The 21,969-nt window shown below is 40.2% G+C and overlaps 1 protein-coding gene across 3 annotated transcripts in view; it reads right to left on the reverse strand.

The window, feature by feature from the left end:
- Positions 1-21,969, reverse strand: part of LOC139625958 (3',5'-cyclic-AMP phosphodiesterase 4C-like) — a 94,304-nt gene that overhangs the window by 67,682 nt on the left and 4,653 nt on the right. The window contains exons 2-3 of one of the 3 annotated variants that reach the window (XM_071486055.1): positions 17,864-17,914; positions 9,735-9,937 (exon numbers count right to left, since the gene is read on the reverse strand). In XM_071486055.1, coding sequence (XP_071342156.1) covers positions 9,735-9,937; positions 17,864-17,878 — 218 coding nt within the window. In that variant the 5' untranslated portion in view covers positions 17,879-17,914. Of the gene's footprint in view, positions 1-6,232; positions 8,732-9,734; positions 9,938-17,863; positions 17,915-21,969 lie in introns of those variants that run through there. The other 2 variants (XM_071486056.1, XM_071486058.1) reach the window with 2 other exon arrangements.

Here is a 21,969-nt window from a genome sequence, read left to right on the forward strand (position 1 = left end):
GAAAACACTGTTGACTATAAAACCAGTTATCAGGGCAGGATCAAGTGTGATATGTGGGGCATCCCTGGCTGTACTGAAAAAAAAGGCAGACATGAAACTAAGGAGGGGAAAGCCACATACTCATAGCTCTGCCGCAATATTTACATGTTTAGTTCTATAAATCTCTCTATATTGATTCCTTAACCAGGCATTTTGTTAGAGACATACAAAGCATCTCTTGAGGTTCTGTACAAGTGAAACCAGAAATACACTAAAATCATAAAAGAGCTGCAATAATTAGCTTCTATGGTAGCTTGGGTTAGAACATTTTTATTTTGAGGTGTCTACTGAAGTACCTGAACCTTTCTTCTTCCTTCAAAGGAATAAAACAAAAAGTGACCCACAACCCAGTGGCTTTTATCTGAGCATAAATCTCATGGGCACCGAACAGGCAGAAACCATCAACAGCCTTTAATTTTACTGGAGGACCATCTCTCCTGCAGTGGTCGCAGTGGCGTTAAATGAAGGCCGTTATGTAATGAAACTTGATAAAAGCAACATCCACACAACAACTGACACCTGCAGGTCAGCTTGTGCAGCCACACGCATTAAACAGCAGTGCATTAGCTTTCACTAATCCTCCCGCAGCGAACTGCCGATCCAGACACGCTTTGTGTCTTCTGTTAGCATGAGATTGGTTAGATAACCTTCAGTTTTTCTATCTCGATAGTGCCCCCCCACCACACCCCAATCCGTCCCATTCCCCCCTGTCCCCTCCATTGCCGCCGTTGGCCTCGCCAACGTGTTCTGTAACATTTATGAGCCTGTCGCTGTGCCCCAGGTTACACATTATAAACATGCAGAAGCTGATCCAGATAAAATGAAGTGGAAATTAGCATTAGGAGAATTTACATTCTGCGAAGGAAAGAACGCCGAGTAATAACTATCACTGTCAGGAGCGAAGAGTTTTGTGATGAGTAAGGGAATTCTGCTGCAGTATAGAAAAAGAAAGAAAGAAAGAAAGAAAGAAAGAAAGAAAAAAGAAAGAAAGAAAACGAATAATTAACAATATAATATGTTTCATTATTCTTCAAATACTGAATTAAAATACTGTAGTCTACTGACTCATTTCACAATATCTTTTTTTTAAATTGTCATTTTATTTTGAAACTAAAGACGCAATGACAAATCAGAGGTGGCTTCACAATCATTTATGTTTTTTTATTGGGTCTTTTTCAGAATGATTGAGGGTGATTTATATTTAACTGTGATCTGAGTCATCTGGAGTGAAACCCAATCAGAGGCATTCTGGGAGAAAAAAGGAAAGATGTATTCAGAGAATAAACACAGTTCCAGTGGTGTTGTCGTTGGTGGATACGAAGCTGGCTGACTCATTGCTCTTACTCCTACCTACGGCTCAATCTGTTTGCATTTCCAGCATCATCACTCGGTGTCGTGCAGGTGGCGCAGACTACATTCACGCTGGCAGGACTCTAGATTGTGTCAGGAAAGAAATGGCATGATAAAGTCGAAGAATCAAGCTCACACAGAAGCCTTGGCCGTGCAGCTGGAACAGTGTTTTTTAATGCCCATCTAACTCTACAGAGGCTGATGAACTCAAACCACCTATTTGTATTTGTTTTTTCTATTTATAATTTGCTTTCACACATGCAGTGACACACACACGCACACCTCCACACACATACTGTATCATCTAACTGCCAGAGTCTCATTTTCCCTGTCACTGCATATAAATTCCTCTCTTTTATTATGCTTTTCGTGCACTTTATTCATGAGCTGGGAGTTCTGATACATATCAAACTGATGTGGCTGCACTGGCGACAGTCGGATTTGAATTTCCAATCTTTTTTATTTTGTATTTTTCTTTACTCTTTATCATAATTACTTCACTTCTAAGTGAAGCTGTGACACAAAAGAGCATCTCACCCATGCAGCTTACATCTCTTTATTTTTAATCTGTAATCTAAGTCTAAACAGCAAATACTGAGGTTCGTATTCTAGCTCTCATCTTTACCTCGTCATGATGAATGAGGTGGGCTGTGTGCTCATTTAAATTTAATTTAATTTAAATGTTTTGCTCGTATCTGATCTTCTTGAGTGTTGACATTCATGTTAGGAAGTGACCCATATCTCACATCGGTGTGAAATAACCACAGCCCCGAAGCGACCTGCTTGCATACATTTAAAGCAACACCAAAAGCTCTGTACATGACCTGTGTGCAGACATGAACACCAAAGGAAAAACACTGTGTTCACTCATGATAATTCAACGCTGGGGGCTAGTGACAGTTCAGCTGTTAAGGGTGAGAAGTGAAAAAGAACATAAATGTAACTGTATTAGCAGCCACTCCTGACACGTCTGTGCATAGATAGATTATACTGTGTGTGTGCGGAAGAGCCAAAAGCATTGAGTGTGACACAAACAAAGCTTTATTCTTATCTGATTCTAACAGTTCCCATTGTAGCCACATGAAATGGAAATGCATCGAACCCATGAGGCAAGTAATAAACAGACAGACAAACCGTTTTGCAGGTTTATATTTATACTTGTAAAAAGATGTAAAATATGCCGACCCAAAAATGTCACGCAGAAAACACTCAGACTAACTTAAAGATGCAATCTGGATGATGAGATAAAACACATTGGGACAAAAAAAAAAACTGAATAAAATTTGTTAACAAGACCAATATGCACTGAAGATTTGCCAAGTCAGTTGCAGAGGAAGATGGAAAACACACGCTGGACAACAAAATCCATTCGCAGGAGCTGTTTAAATGGAAATAAACTCCCACCTGCAGATCTAAGCAGGATGTTCAGACAAGTCAGACAAACACAACATATCACTGTCAGTTACCCCAAATGTAAACATTACCCAGATCCATCTAAAGTGCATCAATATACAAACTACATGTACATACTGTATTGTATAAGACAAATGTTAATGCCATGGTCTCAGCGCTGATGAACACCATGTGGCAGTGTCCATGGTTAACTGGTGTCAAGGCTCTTCCTTTTAAAAGAAAACTTAGAAGGGAAACTATTTTTTGGTGATTATCTTCTTATTGTTCTCACTGCACTATCAGTTGACAAAAACAGCACCGCAGCTTGTGTGTGAGGAGCCTCCGAGGTGAGGCGAGCCGTGGCGTTGCTTGTTGACAGCGAGCATCGCCTGGGGAGCCGAGCTGAAGCGACAGCGGTTTTCATGCCTGTTCAGCTCTGCTGCAGCCAGTCACACAGATGAATACTGTCTTTTCTATTCAACATTTTCTCTTTGTCTCTTGTGGCAAACATACAGACACTGTTCAAATGTGGAAAGTCAGGGGTTATCGCTAACGTGTTGTACTGTAGGACACGTGGACATGATGATGCAATGTGAGGATGAGCAGTGTTTCTCTAGAGAGAGGGTGAGACAGAGTTTAACCTGTACTATAGCTCTAAATCTCCCACAGAAACCTGGGTAATAATGTCCCACAAAATGAGTTTTCACAAAACCAATATTGATAAAATAAATCTTTCAAGACTCAAGTAACCATAGTAAGTTTTGAATGTTAGAGCTTTCTCTCTTTTATTTTCCTCCCTCTCTCTCCTCCAGTGTTTAAAGCACATCCTCAACCTCAAAGCAAGGTTTTTTTTTTGGTTTTTTTTCATGACAAACAAAGAAAATTGTAAAATATGTGAGGCACGAACGCCAGCCATCAATCTCTCCCCTGACAATGTTTGGATGTGCACGAATAACAGACAACACAATCAAACAGTGAGGTTAGATCCCTTCATCTGCCTGATGGATGAGGTTTGCAGAGTAGTTCACTGTCGGCGAAACCATCACTCACATCTCCTCCATCATCCCTCAAAGTGCAAGGAGTACTGCATAAAGCCCAGGTAGGCGGCCTCTGCAGGAGACTCCCACTCAATCACACAGTGTTATTGTTGTTTTGGTTTTTTTAAAATCCAAAACGGCCCGCAGCACAGTAACATGATTAAAACCACAGTCGTCATTTTCTTACATCATGGAAATCTGATTGGTTTCCACAATTAAGAGAATTAATTATTCCATAACTGCATTTTTTCTGAACTTGCAATCACAGGTAACTGCATGGAATAGCATAGTTAATTGTATTCCAAGAATGCAAATCAAACGCCCCAACAATGGAAAGGTTAGTGCTTTCCTCTGCCCACCATGTCACACACAACCACGTAACGGGCCAACAACTGCATGAAAATTAAAAGTCATGTGAACCTGATCTCTCATAAAGCCTCCAGCCATGTTGACAAGACACATCTAGTAATGAAATGTTCCCAAGGATACAGGTTATTTATGCACAATTTCCTCAATAATCACCACCATCTCGGTGCTTTTCATTGTCCACTGAGGGCTAATTGGAGTGTAGGCAAACTGACCAGAATGAATTCTCCAAGAACTCACCGGAAATCAGGAGCTGTTCAACAACACGCAGCTCTGCAGGTCCATCAGTGGAAACTCTGTTGTGCAGAGTAGCATCCTTCAAAAACACTGAACTCACTCTGAAATTTTTGCAAACATATCAAAGTTTCCTCGGACACCAAATAGACAAATGCTCATAAAATTAGGAACAACGCATCTACAGTTTACTAAAGGATGCAATATCTCAGCTGCAAAAAATGACGCCTCGGATTTCATCATGACATTCAATAAAACTGGGACATGCAGTAGCTTCAATGAGACACTAGAACATGAAGATACAGAACTTGGAAGCTAAACTTTAAACAGCATTTAGGGGGAACATGATGAACAGGAAACACTAATTCACACCTTTTAAATGTGTGCATTGGAGAACAGATGCCTCACCAGCTGAAGTGTTATCTGACATTATTTTTACTCTACGTATTGTGTACCAGTAAAACTCTCAACTTTTATGGTCTAAAACTGTTTATTTTCAGAGATCCATTTCAGAAGAAATCCCCACTCTGGATAGAAAACAGCCAACATTTTGTAGTAGATGTTAATGATTTTATTTCTAAATTTTATTTTATTTTTTTAACTCGACTCACGATTTAGTGACTGAGGATCTAAACATAATGGCATTCTTTCAAAATCCTGATAATTGCACACCGAATTGGCAGGTTCTTCGGTACACCTAGTTAAAACAAGTGCAGTCACTAATCCAACAGTCCTGCAGTAAATCCTCCTGTACCGCTGTTAGGGTTATAATATTCAGTTTGTGCTGAAACTGTTTTAGAAAGGTGCTGATTCAACTTCATAGTCTGAACCTGCAGTTTGTGGTGCTGTTGAAGTATACCGCTTTATACAGGGGTTTCTATTATTTTGTCCACCCCATTTATATCGGTGAGGGTAGGCTGGATAACGGAAACACCTCTCTGTATAATTCATTACAGTTCAACAACTGCACAAGCTGCAGCCTCCAAAATGAACACAGAGATGAATCAACACCTCTAAAACAATGTCAATTAAAATTGAACATTATCACCTTCATGATGGAGGATTTATTGCAGGACTGTTATATTAGACTGCATTATTTTTAGCTAGGTATACCTCATAAACTGCCAGCTGAGTGTATTACTCAGTTGTTATAGCCTATCAAATAATGAAGTGATATCTTAACTGTCAGTGCTTCACTAACCCCCTGACATAATTAAATGTTTTGAGGTTTTGGTAGCAAGCAACACACGGGGAGGAGAGAGTTTTAGCCACATCATTAGCACATGAAGCAAAGACTGATGAATCAGGCTACACCTTGTACTTACTCATCATCTAAACAGTCATTAATCATTGCATTGTTTTGACTCCTGGAAGTTAGCGCCGCCTAAGCTATATGTAGCTGGACTGCAGAGATGTGGTGATAAATTACACAATTTTATGAGTGGATATTGGTGCAGTATCCTATTTTTCATAGCCTTTAGCAAAAAAATACTCCTGTAGTGTTTATCTTGCTGCTTGTCATGATCAAATACTTAAAGTATATGTTTTCAGTCTTATCAGTCACACCTTGGGTTAATGTCCCCTCCCCTGCTTTACTGAATTATCAAAGGAATCTGTCTTTCATATCATGTGATGAGAAATTATGAGTTTGTGGGGAAACAGCCATGGTGTCATGCTGTCAACAATCATTGCTCGGGTCGGCCAGGTTCTGGACTTTTTCTCCATAAACCCGAAGCTTTAGAAAGCTGACTTGAACACTGAAGCCGATTTAACCTGCGTTGAGTTTAGATACTTCAGAGGGGGAAAGCTTTTACCGTTTCAGCGAGGAGGGCCAGGACATGCGGGGTTTCCTCAGCCCGGGTCGCAGCTTCTCCAGGGTCCGGTTGCGGCACAGGTAGCGCTCGGTGTCCGAGTTGAAGCGCTGTTTGATCCGTATGTGAGTCCTGGGCTGCCGCCACAGATGTTTGGGCGGCTTGGCGAGCCCCGCACCTTCTCTGCTCAGCGTAGCGCACTCCATCTTCTACTTTAGTTGTTTGCTTGTTTCAAACTGAGGCGAACTGGAAAGAAGCGAGAGGGAGGTGTGGAGAAACAGGCTGGCTGCGGGTTTGAGGGGAGCACCGTCAGCGGTCGGAGAGCGGCATGATGGAGCTGCTGTCCACAACCCGGAGTGCTGAAACCACTCAGCGCCTCGGTCGATACCTCCTCTCTCTCTTCCTCTCTCGCTTCCTCTCTCTCCTCCTCCTCCCTCTGCTCTGTTTATCTCTCCTTTAATTGCGTGTTCACCTTTCCTCTCGGCAGGTTTTCTTCTTTCTGCGTCCGTCTCTTTTTATAGACAAACTACCAATTGTTGGTCGCTTTTACTCTCTTTACTCCAGCATTACATCATTGCTTGACTAATGTTTGGCGTTATTCGACCCGACCGGTCGAGGCAGCCGGCCGCCCACCCTGAGCCCGGTTCTGTTGGAGGTTTCTTCCTGTTAAAAGGGAGTTTCAAAGTTTGTGGAGCATTATATGCAATACATGGGTTTAAATGCTTTGTTTCTCTCCACCAAAATCTTCCTCCCCCCTGTCGCCAAGCGCTTGCTCTTTGTGGGAACTGTTGTGTTTTTCTCGATAACAAAGTGACCTTACCCTGTAAAGTGCCTCGAGATAATGTATATTATGATTTGGCGCTATACAAATAAAACTGAATTGAAATTGAATTTATCCAACTTAACTGCCAAATATCCTCCTCAGGCTCTTCCAGCTTCTTAAACGTGAATATTTCCGTTTTTGTTCCATTTTGTTTTATTTGCTGTAAACTGAATGTCTTCGGGGTTTTGGGCACTTGCTTGGACAGATCAAGGGAGTTGCAGGCATCACTTAGCAGCTCTAGGAAATTGTGATGGGTATTTTTCCCAATTTTGTGACAGTTCAGTTTAATTTTTATTCAGTATCGATACTGTTTTCCAGAGAGTTCAGGCATGGAGGGATTAGAAGTAGACCAGACAACAGCTCCAGAAGGAAAGTCATGTTGTTAGTCATCTTGTGCATCTTCGTAGTTGTTTGGCCATAATTTTCACTCTTTTTTTGGCCATTTTGCATCTTTTTGCAGTAATCCATCCATGGATTGGCCGAACTGATTCCAGGTAGTGGCACCACATAACACTGAACACTACTTTAAATGCTACATTTGTGGTTGGAGGGATGTGGAACCCACCAATCAAAAGTCATGCTAACCTTGTGTGCCCATTAGGGGCTGGTAATGCAGGGTATTTTAACTTTCTGCCATGCACTAAAGGGCAATGACAGCAAGTAGACTATAACTTAATTAATATTAAAAGAATCAGACAGATGTTCCCCAACAATGAAAATTGTAGCCCTAACTGTAACGTGCATAAATGGTATTATTTGATATATCTGAGCTTTTTTGTCACAGCAAGGGCACAAAATTATTAAACAACTTAACTTGACTGTTAATTGCTTGCTTTAACCTGCTTTAATAGGCTACAATAAATTATATTTCATGGGTGGCCTACAGCCCACAGAACAGGCCTACTGGGCACAGGCCCAGGGGCCCAAGGAGTCAGGGCAGCCCTGGACCACAGCCTCTGTATTAAATGACTGTTCACATTTCTTCTCAAAAACAACAATGAAGAGATGAAAATCAACCACAAAGAGTCTCTTTCAATATGTAGGCCTTGCTCCAGGCTGCATGGCTTATATTCAAATAAATTCTGCTTTATTAGCCAGTGAGCAACAACATAGGCTAGTTTAAATTACTGGATGTCACCAAACCCACTGTTTATCACCCTGAAGGAAATTTCTGGGCTGTATCATTAGCTAACAAGCTGTTTATCCAAAGAGGGTTTTACTCTGAAAAAAGAAATCATTATTATGTTATAGAGTTGAGCCCTCTATCATTAAGGTGTGGACACCACACACATACATGATGTATCTAAATGTCTCAGCATGAAACTGGTCAAAGTTTATGTCCAGAGAGAAAGAATAGATGCAGTAGTATGGATGCTAAAGAGACACACACACATACACACCTATGACCTTACAGTAACCTCCTCCTGTTGCTGCAATTACCCGGCATTTTTTAAAAAGAAGAGGGCTTTCATTGTCACCTGAAACCACAAAAACCACACTTCATCGTGTGTGTGTCTGTGTAGAGCTGTTGCCTTCACTGTCGGTCAAAAAGTTTCAGCTGATCAGACAGAAACTGTGCTGTTTCCCCGGTGTCCACCTGGAATGAACCGAACACTGAGATACAGCAAAGAGACTGAGAGCTAATGAGCTGAGGCAACTCTGTCCACTGTCCTTAGAGAAGGAGACACACAGAAAGAAATAAAGAAAGAAAGAAAGAAAGAAAGAAAGAAAAAGAGGTCCTCTCTGGTCAGAAACAATAAATTGTTATTATTGGATTTTCACTTGACTGATCAACCAAATATCCTGCACACACCAGATTAACACACCCAAGATAAATTAGAACAACCAAAAAAACAAAAAAACATCCAAGATAAACTTTTCACAGCATACTTTCACAGAAACCTACTGTACTGTGAAGTGGTGCAATCGCTATTACATAAGCATAAGAACCAACAACGCTAAATCTCCACATGTACAGGATTTATACCAATCTGTGCTTTTAAAAAGAAAAGCACAAAAACAATGATGTAAAGCAGTTTTCATTCAAAAAAGGAATCATACTGAAAACCAAAGCAACAAAGACTTTTAATCTCCTTTTTAAAATGTGTCTTCCAGCCACTAGTTACACCACTGGGACCGACCCTCACTCACCAATTAAACTCCATCAAAGCATAATATTAAAAGACAGATGACCAGTTTGCCTCAACTACACACCACATCAAGGTTGCATCCAAAAACACATTTATACTCAGGTTAGCAGAGGTCGGCCTATTTAAAAATAACTCAGGGTCCACCAGCTCTCCACCTCACAACCTGTTATGCCTTCTGAGCACATGTGGCCAATTTAGCCTGAGGAAACGAAAAAAAACAACACTTTTTTTTCTTTAGTCTCCATATGGGCGAAGTACATGGGCCCCTGATTGCTCAGCCCCCCAGAGAAACACACTCACATCTTCCAAAAGACAGCAGACAGTAAAGACTGTAAAGATAACAGACAGTGGCGTTCATTAAATACATGATGTACATCATGAAGCAAAATAAACAACCATCTCCCACATAAACAAACATCTGTTGCCACCCCCTCCCCAGTAACCCCCTCCACTAAAGCACATGAGCTCCTGAGGGAGCTTATACAGCAGCTTAAGGAAAAAATAAAGACAGAAATATGTATGTGTTACTCACCGGTGCTCATCGTGGCTGGCCAGCGCCCTGCTGTACAACACCTCTAGTTTGTCCAGCGGCAGGCCGTGTGCTGCAGACAGTCGCCGGGTGTCACAGGGGCGCTCCTGACAGGAGTGTCGTCTCCACAGTGGAGGCAGCAGCAGCGGGCCAGAGAAACGCCGCCGCACTGCCTGGTGGACCACAGGGAGAGAGTCCCGATGACCCTGCAACACGAGAGAAGTGGAGGAAGAACATGAGTGTCCAGAACTTCAGTCTTTTCCATGCATAAGACGGAGATACATTTATTTAATTGGCTTTAAGATTCACAAATATGAGTTACATAACATAGGTACAATGAAACACTGATACAGAATATACCCTCCAGTTTATTAGGTCCACCTCGTTAAAGCTAATGCAGTCTAACACAAGAATCCTGCAATAAATCCTCCTTAGAAAGGTGCTGATTCAACTATTCAACTGTATGCAACTGTACTGACTTTCTAATCCTTTGCCAATATTAGAAACAATACAAACAATAAAATTCAGCTTCACTGTCACAGAATAGCTTTTTGATCATTAGCTGCTTGGCCAACCTTACACAATGTACATGATTTGTACATTTAACAGCATAATGTTTATTATTGCAGATATATTTCATATGGTATATTGTGCACTCTATCATATAAATTAAGTAAACGATAACACAAATTACTGAACGCTCCATAAATATAACTACAAAGACAAGATTGTAAAAATGATGAAATATCATCTAATCAGTTACAATTACCATATGTTTGCAAAACATCACTGTTGATGCCTGAATATATTATTTATACATACATAATTTATCATTGCTGCCGTAAACTAAATGCTGAGATTAGTTTGCTGTCTTGCTTAGAAGACAGGTCAACAAATAACTTAGTGAATCAATAATGAATCAACCTGTATTGAACTGCCTGATCTGCCCTGTGGGTGTTGCAGACCTAGCACACTTTTCACATCTGACAACAAGTTAAGTTTGTTTGTCTTCTTCCCTGAGCATTAAATTGGCCTTTTTTGCACATTCTCCTTGCAAATCCATTAAACATCCACTGATGCAGGGTAATGGATAGCAGCACTGAGACGACAGGTGGAGAGACAGCAGCTTTGTCTAGTTGATAAACCAGTATGGCAAATCCAGAGTGCGAGTCTGCCTCTGTGTGTGCGTGTGTGAACTTCTCCACATTAAAAAGTGTCAAAAGAGATTGAAGCAGCTAAGAAAACACGTAAACCCCAAAAATCTATGTCCATTTTGGTCGAGGCCCCAAAAGCTCAAAGCTACTGTTTCTGTGTAATTTGTGCTTCAGCAGAGATGAGGGAGCGATCACCTGGTGGTTCAGTGAGAACTGATAGATATTGATCTGCTTCCTTTTCCCTGACTGGTGCTGTCAACATGACTGGCAGGGCTGCCGTCTGCACACCCATCATCTCAGACAGTCTTTGTCTCCAGCGTTACTGGATATTGAGCAGACTTTTTCCTGTGGATCTAAAGATTTTTGAAGATTTTGGTGGAGAGAAACAAAGCATTTAACCCATGTATTGCATATAATGTTCCACAAACTTGGAATTATTGCCTTGGAACTGTTGCATGTGAGGCTCGTGTTATGCTTGAAAATGAGCAGTTCATACAATATGTTGTTTGACCTAGTATTTATACCTGATTTGAATGGACACACACAAAGATGGTGTGAAAAGCTGACCCGTCAAACTGAGGGGGAAGATGTGATATTGTTTAAATATGATGGTGCATCTTTCCAGACTGTCTCTTCTGGAAGATATTCATAGTGTTGCACTTTGTTGTTCACATGAAACGGGACAGAAATAGTTGTGTGACGAAAGACATAAGAGAGCTTGAGAGAGAAGTTCATTTTCACACCTCTGCACAGCTGGCCAAATACAGTGTGAAGTGCCAAATTGTCAGTTTGGGGGAATTACAGAAAATGTTGGACACAGTGCCCCATTTCTGATGTTAGAAAGGGGTGTGTGTGTGTGTGTGTGTATGGAAGGAGGGTGTTTTTCAAAGCTATTCAACTGTCTGACAAGAAGTTCTGACAAAACACACTGGCATACAAGCAGACCTGCTGCTGCATCTAAAGCACTGCCTAATATGATTCTACTGTCTGCAAATCAAGTGTAGAAATTTCCCATGTGTCTGACCTCAGTTCAGCAGGATTTATACTTGTGCTTTTGAACAAGTGAGTAATTGGACCGTGAGTTGAGATTGTTCTGTAAGCTGCTGTCTGTCAGGAATGAAGCTCATCTTTAAAGCCCAGATGGACGAGAAGAATAATGGAAAGTTTGCGCCTGATCTGGGCTGTGTGTTAAGGACACTCCAGAAAAAATAGACTTTGAGCCGTTGTGGCCAAGAAATAACCGTAAAAGCTCAACATCAAGCAAGCTGAAGAATGTCTCAAGACCTCTTTTCAGTGACACCAGGTTATCTAAGTCAGTCTGTACTTTGCTTTCTGCTGCTTCATAAAGACCAGTGTAATTTCATACAGTTTCATACAAACCTTATTTGGATGTGAAATGCTCTGATGAGAAGTGTTGATGCCCATAAGTCAATTCTGTACAGTGCTCACACTCACAGAGAATTCACTCTCTATACTGCCATAAAGTACATGCACTCACAAAACCAGGTTACTCAGAGAAACCAGGTTATGCAAACCTGGTTTTAAATGCAACCAGTCAGTAATCACATTTCTCTACGACCAGCTGACCTGATTTTGGAAGCATTACTTACTCTATTAGTGTGTGTGTTTGTGTGTCAGAGAGGACAGACTCTGATCACACTGTTTTTGTGGCCGTTTGGAGAAATGTGAATGGAATTATTTTAACTACAAAGATGTATCGTTGCTTGTTACAATTTTTTCTTTCATCCAGCCAATCATCTTTCACAACTCTGCTCTCCCTGTCTGAAGTCTTCTTACATGTGTGTATGACAACAGAAATCCACTTACAGATATATAGGCAAGTTCTGAAGCCTCGAGTCTACAATTTGGCCGTCACCATCTTGGTTTTTTGAAACCAGAAGAAACCATATTTGGACGAGAAGGTGGAGCTGAGGAGGAGTGAGGGGTGGATCTGACCTGCTCTGCACTCTATCCTGATTCTCAGGCAGGTCGCTGTGTGTGGTTCAGCCTGTCAATCACACTGCAGCCACGCCCTAACACATACCCTGCTTTATTGTCTATTTTCCTCTAAATGGGACCATAATTTAAAAGAAGACTTGAGAAATGTTTAATGAGGAAATGAATGAAGTGAGAGGTTTTCCCATAGACTTCAGTACAATCAGATTTCCTTTTTACAGCCAGCAGAGTCGCCCCCTAATGGTCATTAAATAGAATTCAGGTTTAAGGCACTTCCGCATTGGCTTCACTTTTCCTGAGTCTACAGACTGCTTTCTAGAGAAAGCCAACTGTAACCCCGTTATGGACATGCATCTAAACACACTGCGGGTTTTTGGGTTGGCACATACAAACATGCCCACCTAAATAAGCTAAGTAATTTACACTGTCACACTGTGGTGGCTGTGGCTCAGGAGGTAGAGCAGTTCATTCACTAACTGCAGGGTTGGCAGTTCAATCCCCAGCTCTTCTTGTCCAAGTATCAGTGTCTTTGAGCAAGGTAGAAAAGTGCTATATACTGTAAGTGCAATCCATTACCATTAAACTGTGGCACTGTGGCAGAGAGATCTCTCATTTTCACCCAGTCTTTTCAGTGTGCTGCTGATTCTCAAGCACTGATCTTCATTTACATGTTGGTTTGCTTCAACATGTTTTTCTTTTCTTTTCTCTTTTTTTTAGCTAAACATTTTCCTCCAGCCAATCAGCAGCAGAGAAGAAGCAGCTGGCTTGTTTTATCACCTGGCAGATCTCCTGCCATGCCACAAACAGGAAGTGAGAATGAGATAGAGGCAGTAAGGCTGGTGTGTGATCAGATGGGATGGGAGATTCTCAGCAGGCATCTGCCTCTAAAAACCAATGAGCTGACAGCACCTGTCCTCTCCACACGTTTCTCCATTAATCAAGGGTACTGCGCCGTATCATTGCTTATGACTCACTTTGTCTCCTAAACTGCTTGTCGTGTTTTCAGCACTGTGTGGCAGGACACAGTGGGAATCAAACCCCAAATCTTGACTGTGTCAGTGCTCAAGTCAATGAGTAATACAGTCTTCTGTGACTGATATCCTGCTGTATGATTACTGAGTACTGGTGTAAAATGGCAGTCCTATAAATAAGCCTCTCCTTCTTAATACTGAGGGACTGGCACTTAAACCTGATGTTTATCATTGACATTGTAGGTTGCCAAAACATTTTCTACTATCAAACTCAAATTATTTTTTTAGTTCAGACATTTGGCTGCTGACTTTGGTGATCCCCTAAAAGTTTAATCTATTACCATCTTCAGGTCAAAGTTCAATTTGTCTCTTATTTTGGTGACTGACAAGATCCTTGTGGAACTAATGACAATCCCATCAGCCAGCCTCAGCTGTATTCTGTGTTTAGTGCTAATTAGCAAATGCTAGCATGCTAACACACTAATATAAGATGGTAAATAGGGTAAAAAAGTATACCTTCTTAGCACTGCCATTGTGAGCATGTTAGCATGCAGATGTTAGCATTCATATTGCCAGTGTGCTTGAATTACTGCGAATATTGTGCAAATATTGTAGCTCCTAGAACTATATGACTGTAGTATTAAATCGTATGTTTGTAACAAAAGAACTGCTATTAATGTCTACTCAACATTTCTGCAGCTACTTCAGTTTTTCAGCTGGGAGGCTTTTACTGTGAAGCAGCTGCAAAACTTAGTCACCAAGATTGGCTCTACACATTTTGGACATTTTTCAATGCTTTATAGTTTGCAGGTGTGTTTTAAATAGCTAAGAGGAATTTTAAATTGCAAGGGAAAATGGTAAAAGATTGTGTCACAAGTAAAACTGGTTATATAAAGAGTTACAGGTTCCTATTGCAATGTGGACAAATTTCAAGCTTCCAACATGTGAGCATTCAATGCTGACCACACCCAACAGTGATGTCATGGTATACTGAAACTCACTGGAGTCCACCTCTACATCAGTGCTGCAAAGCGGAAAGTTACAACAACAAAAACAAGATTTTCAATGAGTATTTCTTTATTTTCTTGGGTATTAATCAAGATAATCACCTCAGTTTAAAGGTTCCATATTATTCTCATTTTTAGGGTTCATACTTTTATCTGGGGGCCTACCAGAATAGGATTACATGCTTTAATGTTGAAAAAACATTATTTTTCTCATACAGTTCTGCAACACTGTCGCTATTATATGAAAACACACTGCAGTCATGACGTAATCACACGTCCTACATGATGCACACATATCCTTGTGTATCATAAACTCAAAACTAGCATTCCAAGAGCCTCGAAGTAAGATGTTTTGTCTGAGCTGGGACAGTTTGATTGATTGATTATACTCTGCGCTGATGGCAAAACGATCCAAGTGGAACAATCCAACAGAATGTCTGCAATCTGTTGCAGCTAATAGAGACTTAGTTTAGTTGTAGTTTCTCTAGCAAATGACGTCCTTAATTTAGTTTCCATTATAACCCATTTCTATATTTATTTTATCGTCCTTGATTTATGATGTGATAATTATTTTTCTCTCCTTTAATATTTTTCATTCTCTGTCTCTGTCACACTCTCTTGTTCTTATTTTTGCAAATTTGTTGATTAGTCTGTTGTGTAAATGTGGCAGCTGTCCTCAACTGCAGTCAATCAGAGCTCTTATGTCACTAAACAGATCCTTGTAATTTGGGTCTAGAAACCTTCCACTGATTCTCAACATTTTCTTGCAGATAAACACACAAAATGCCTTTGTAATTCAGCATTTGTCCTCAGAACAAACGGGTGTTTCACCTCATGAGACAAGCAGGCTGCTTAACATTTTTGACCTGTATGTTTCCTGTTATCGATGGAACTAAAAGAGAAAGCATGCCTGCATCCGCCACTGCAGTTTTCTCTGACAGATTCTGGTCAAAATAAAAAGGGAAAAAAAGCCAGTGAAGGTCCTGAGCTGACAGATAATCTCACTGTGGAGGTTTCCTGCCATCCCTTACTCAGAGTGTGTGTTGGTGTGTGCGTGTTGAGCGCTAACAGTGGCAGTTCAGATATCTTGCTGCTCTGACCATAGTCCAACATACATCCAAAGTTTAACACAGCAGGTATCCCACAATCCACTGGGCTCCCATCTGCTCCACACAGCATGTACACACTCATACACTGTGTACTCATACATAAAACACAATTACGCATATGCTTATACATAAAGACACTAGACACATACAGTGCACTGTTGCTTCACACACACACTCAGACCACATGCATATCCCTTCACAGACACAGATACACACACACGCACACACTGAGACAGATTGATGACGTAATCAGAGATGATAAGAGCATTTCATCAGGACATGTTGATCCTTCATTAACTCATGAGAGCAATCAAAGCCTCTGCTGTTTTCCTCACTGGAAAAATGAAAATGAACTCATGATAAAGAGAGGAGCAGCGCTGGACAAAACCTCCCACTGCGTTTGTGATGTGTGACATGTGTGAGCGTATAACAGCAGACAACCAGAGGAAGCCTGTTGTTCTGGAGCTGTAACATTCACCTGTATGTATAATGATGCCTGAGAGTTCAAAGAGCATGATTAGCATGGCTCCATAAATAGAGCCAGTCTTCAGTCAACCCTGTCCTTCTCACCCCACTCCACCTTCTGTAGGTCTGTGTGCCGTGATTAACTCTGCAGGCAGACAGAAGCCAAATGTTTTGACGAAAGCTGGAATTTTCCAAAGAGCACTGAAAAAGTTAACTAAAAGAGCAGCAAGGGAGGAAAAACTGTTGGGGTTTATGGCTACATTTGTCAGCTCAGTTTCTTAAACTTGGCTGTGATGATAAAAATAAGAGTGAGAACCAGTCAAACCAATCAAAAGTCAAGACTGAATCAACTTTGCCTTCTGTCATCTGCCAAATTTGAATTGATTTTTTCTTTTTTATATACAGTACCCCTGAGGGAAATCTCTGGTTCTTTAGCTGCTAAATGCTCCCCTGTGTTCACCAAATGTGTAAGTCAGGTGTTGAAAGAGGCAGCTTTTTTCCACTGAAAAGAGCCTGAGGTGTCTGAAAACAGAGCAGTGAGAGTGAACCAAAACAGTAGGCTACAGTTGCAGGCCCGACTGCAACGGTGAGCTAAAACTCACTATAAAGCTCCATATATATATATATATATATATATATATATATATATATATATATATATATATATATATATATATATATATATATATATATATATATATATATATACTATGAATGCTTGTGCTTAATGTGCTCTCTCTCTCTCTCTCTATATATATATATAGAGAGAGAGAGAGAGCACATTAAGCACAAGCATTCATAGTTTGAAACATAGTTGGGTAAGAACATTCATGTGCTACATACTCTTTGAATAGTTATCTTCCTTTTGTAGAGTTATGGGTTTTATATTAAATGTCTTAATCACACAGTTTACACAAGCGTCTGACCTGAGCACGACCTGTTTGTGGGCCGGCCTGTTGGGAACTTGCCAGAAAGCCGAATGCACTCCTGTAACTTTTGGACTTTCTATAGTTGTTAAAGATTCATAATCATCAATATGCCCTTGACAATGGAATTACATCCTATCTAGCTGACAAATTTACAAAAATAGTGTATGAAGCAAGATCACTCTCCCGTGTAAAGGAATAATTAGATTTTCAACAAACCACAACTGATGTGACTCTGTTAATGTGTGTGTGCGTGTGGATCTCTTGGGTCTTTATTAACTGTGAACAAAGCCCTAAGTGAAGATAAAACTTTTGTGGCTGTGAGGTAATCCAACTGCAAACGCAGTCATCATCTGACAGAGAGACACGACGTGACGCACAGCTGCAGAATCACGCTGAGATTTGGATTTTAGGTGCGACTTATCACCTCAGTAAACTACAGACTTGATAAGGCAGATAGGAGGGGGGTGCACGCGCATGTGTGTGTAAGTGTGTGTGTGTGTGTGTGTGTGTGTAAGAGGGGAAGCCATGAAGCCATATTTACCTCAAGCCAAGACATTGATGCTGGTTAGTTGCAGCAGCAGAAAGACAGCAACTGAAACAAAGATAAAACAACAAAGCAAGGTGGTTTTAAAATCACATCTAACACTTCATAATACAGTTTTGTCAAAAGACCCTTAAGACAAGTTGATCATTGTGTACTAACAATTATAACTAACTGATAGTAGTAATAGTTTTAGAGGAAATAAAAGAGACTGATACTGTCTCAAAGGACAAGAAGAAGAGAAGGTCTCTAGCTTTACTCTGTGACTCAGTGACACTTCACGAACTGCAGAGATTTCTGGCATTCAAAACCAATGTTCCTGCTCAAATCTGAATCACTTTATACCTTTACTTTCACCAGCTGATGGCTTGCACTTGAACATGCACATTAAACATGAGCAAAAATACAGAATAAGCAAAGTGAGAGGTTACAATACAGAATACACAAAAACACATTAAGAAGAAAAATGAAAGTTTAAAAGCCCTATAAAAACTTAAACCAAACACTGATGAGAGAACTCATTTATTAAGAATTCATATGACTCATCAACACCACCTGGCATCACCATGTGCTGACTGATGGAGGATGGATCTACGAGCATGCCAGAGGCACAGAGGCTAACAAGCCTTTCCATCAGGACAGAAAAAAAATATGATATAAAGCATTTCATCCCTTTGATGAACTGATACATTGATTGTCAAGTCACGCACACAGTGCTCAGCTCACAGTGGCAATTTCATACAATACACAGAAGCTACTACACAAACTCGACAGCATGGACAAAATGTGCTGTCTTGTCTTTCAAGCCCAATTAGATTAGGAGATATGGACATTCTTTCATGCTGTGTATGAGGGATAATAACTCAGAAATTTGGAAATGGACTGCACTTATCTTGTGCTTTTAACCTGAGATCAGTACAAAGTGCTTTCCAACATGTCACACTGAAGCTGTAGCTGCCATTAAGGACAATGAGGCCATCTGTAGTTTTGGTTGGACTACAACAGTGAGGCCCGTCCTATAATTGCGAATGTCCGCAACTGACTGACTGACTGAGCGATCGTGTTTCCACCCTTGGTCAGCCGATTGCGACACGACTGAGTTGGAGTTTCCCCATTGGCTGTTGCACTTTCAAAATGAACTGGCAGACTTGTTTTCAGAAAAGCAAAACAAATCTAGTGACCTTTTGGACAGACCATGGCTACTTAGTAGAAAGTGGCCAGTGCTGCCCTCGCCTCTTCAGTGAGTAGCAGCGAGGCGGAGCAGCGGTTTCTTACCCACGCAGAGTAAATATAGACAATATCACAGCACAGTCTTTGTCTTTAATTTGGTCATTTTGTCAGAAGACGTCGCAGTTATACAATCTGGATTTCAGCAGTGCAGAACTGCAGCTTGGAAACGGCTTAGAGGCCACTTTTCAGGACTTGGACTCATGATCTCAGTAACATCTTAAGTCCTGGCTACATTCCTACTTATGTTCATGCACACGTACATCATCATCACAAGTGCGTTTATCGTTGTCTTGCTCAAGGACACTCCAACATGCAGGAGGACCCAGAGACTGAACTGACAAACCTACTCCGGTGCTGCACTTCCATATAGTTGGGAGATTTTATTTTTATCCTGACTTTTATTCCTCACTGTTGCATGAGCTAAGATCCAAAAACACTGAACCTCAAACTTCCCATAATGCAACACAATAGCATCTTTCATTAAATACTTGCTGCATCCAAAAGAGCCATTTCTTACCTCCAGAGTAATAAGACATCAACACATACTGTTCTTTCTGTGCTCAGAGACAGTCCTCCACTTATTTTGATTCTTCAACTGCTGGTCTGATTTTAACAAGTTTATTTCATCTCACATCAACACTGACTTTCTGTTTGCCTTTGAAGATGTTTGGTTATTTCAATTTACAGAAAGATAATTAACAACTTTTTAAAATTAAGAAATATAATTTTTATGCATGTCAGATACCACATCCATAAATGTACATCAACGAAAAGATAACCTGTTTATTGCATAACCCTGTTCATTTTATTTTTCTATGTATCTTTTATTTTTTTCTCTTTCATTGTACCTATTTGATACGTTTGCATTGTTTCTTATTTGACTTGCAGTATTCTTTATGCTGTTATATTAACACTTCACTGGATATTTCTGTGGTGGCTCTGCTTTCATTAGATTATTCTACTCTGGTCTAAATCTGACTTTGATTCTGTCACTTACAACCTACTGTGGCTCAAGGGGACAAGATGTAACAAGCTGAACCAGAGATTTGTGTATGAGGAGCCAGTTTCATCAGTTTGATCTGTTGTTGGACTCTATGAAGGTCATGGATTATTAAACATCCCTCTAGGCCATGATTGTCCATTCAATCTACAGATTCATTCTCTGCATACAAAATAAAACACAACATAGAAACTTTTACAACAAACTTTTTATCCCCACTTACCATCCAAATCTGTCAGGGATATTGAGTGTAAAACAAACATATCTTTAAATTAACACTTGTGCTCTCTGTGCTGCCTTCCACTGTCTTCATGTTTGGATTGAAGATTATGATTTTAATGTGGATATAAATCAATATTTATGCTTTTGCATAGTTTAGCCGTTTAACATACAATGGAAACTTGGCCGTCCATTCTGTCTCATGTTATGTTAATGCTCATCACTCCCCTGCAGCCTCAACTAAACACGCATGTCTCCATGGAAAAGCAGCCTGTGCGTGTCACCGAACCCAACAGTCAACAGGACCTGCTGTTCACATGCTGGAGGCAGAGCCGAGACTGCACATTTGAGATTTTTCAAATTTGACATGTGGAATTACCAGTTAAATGTTGAAAGACTGTGGACTTTACACAGACAATCTTACAATGGAAAGTGACATGAATGTACAAAAGTAGCCACAAAAGCCGATAATCATAAATCTCAACACAAAACTCTTTTTTGACATCTGCAACAGTTTCTACAGTTTTGTGTTCACTCAAACGAGAGCATGGCACTCGCTTGAATTTAAATATCTCAGAGATTTAATGTTGGAAATGGAATGGAAAAACACACAATCTGCTTCAGGGCTTTCCTGTCCTCCACCAAGGTAATTGTGTTCATTTTCTGTTTGCCAGTTAGCACAATATCTTAGATTCTTGTTCAGATTTCAACTAAATTTTGTGGAAATTCAGACATGAGCAAAGAAACAAAGGAGCAGAATACAGGTGCAGATCCAGGTATTTTTCAAGCGTTTACCACAGAAGGCAATTTTGAAAATATTTCCTATTTTCTCTTGAGCTGCTGCAGTTAAATGAATGAAAACAACTCAGGCACATTTATCCGATTATCATCTATCTCGACTGAATTCCATTTAGCTGCTACAGTTTTTTAACCCTGGTATTGTTCATGCTGGTTATTGCCATACTGTCTTGACTCAGTGGGACACTTAAACAGAATGGATTGTAAATGTTATTAGTAAAACCTGGGCTTTTCCTAAATATGCTTTTCCTCATTGTGTATTTCCATTTCAAAATTCTCTTTAACAATATCTTTGACGTTAATGAAAGTCACTGTGAAAAGAAAGAGCCACTTATAGCCTCAGTAATGTGACGTATTTCAGAGTACAGCAGAATATGTGGGCACCATTTAGTTACAAGTTTACTGCTGTAAATTTACTCAAGAAGATATATTTATACATTTTTGGTATATGACAACTAAGAAAGTATAATCTATAGGTTTATGTTGTGGCTACCAGTTTTAGTTTTTGTTTCCCAGGAATTATGTTTTGTCCATTTTGGTATGGCATGTGGGTAAAAAATGCTTTAATAACCCATGAGTCTTGTTTACCATTGCTTTAGAGAAGCCAGTCAGAGCGTCTCTATGAAACAGACCTCTAGCGAATTCAAAATGCTTCATTGGTCATTTTGTAAACACAGCGTCATAGTTGCTGAATTTATCCAAAACTGATCCAGAATACAAGAGTGAATTGATTTAAGCTGCAAATAATTTTTTATCAGTTGTCTCAAAATCATCAGCTTCTTTATCTTCCACCTGTAACAGAAATTCAAGCTCTGTGATCAGATGTTTTTTGCCAAAATGAGAGAGAACTGTGGGAGCT

The sequence above is a fragment of the Trachinotus anak genome, unplaced genomic scaffold (genome assembly GCF_046630095.1).
Source record: "Trachinotus anak isolate AG129_WGS33_773 ecotype Australia unplaced genomic scaffold, CSIRO_AGI_Tana_v1 ptg000010l, whole genome shotgun sequence".
Lineage (NCBI taxonomy): Eukaryota > Metazoa > Chordata > Actinopteri > Carangiformes > Carangidae > Trachinotus > Trachinotus anak.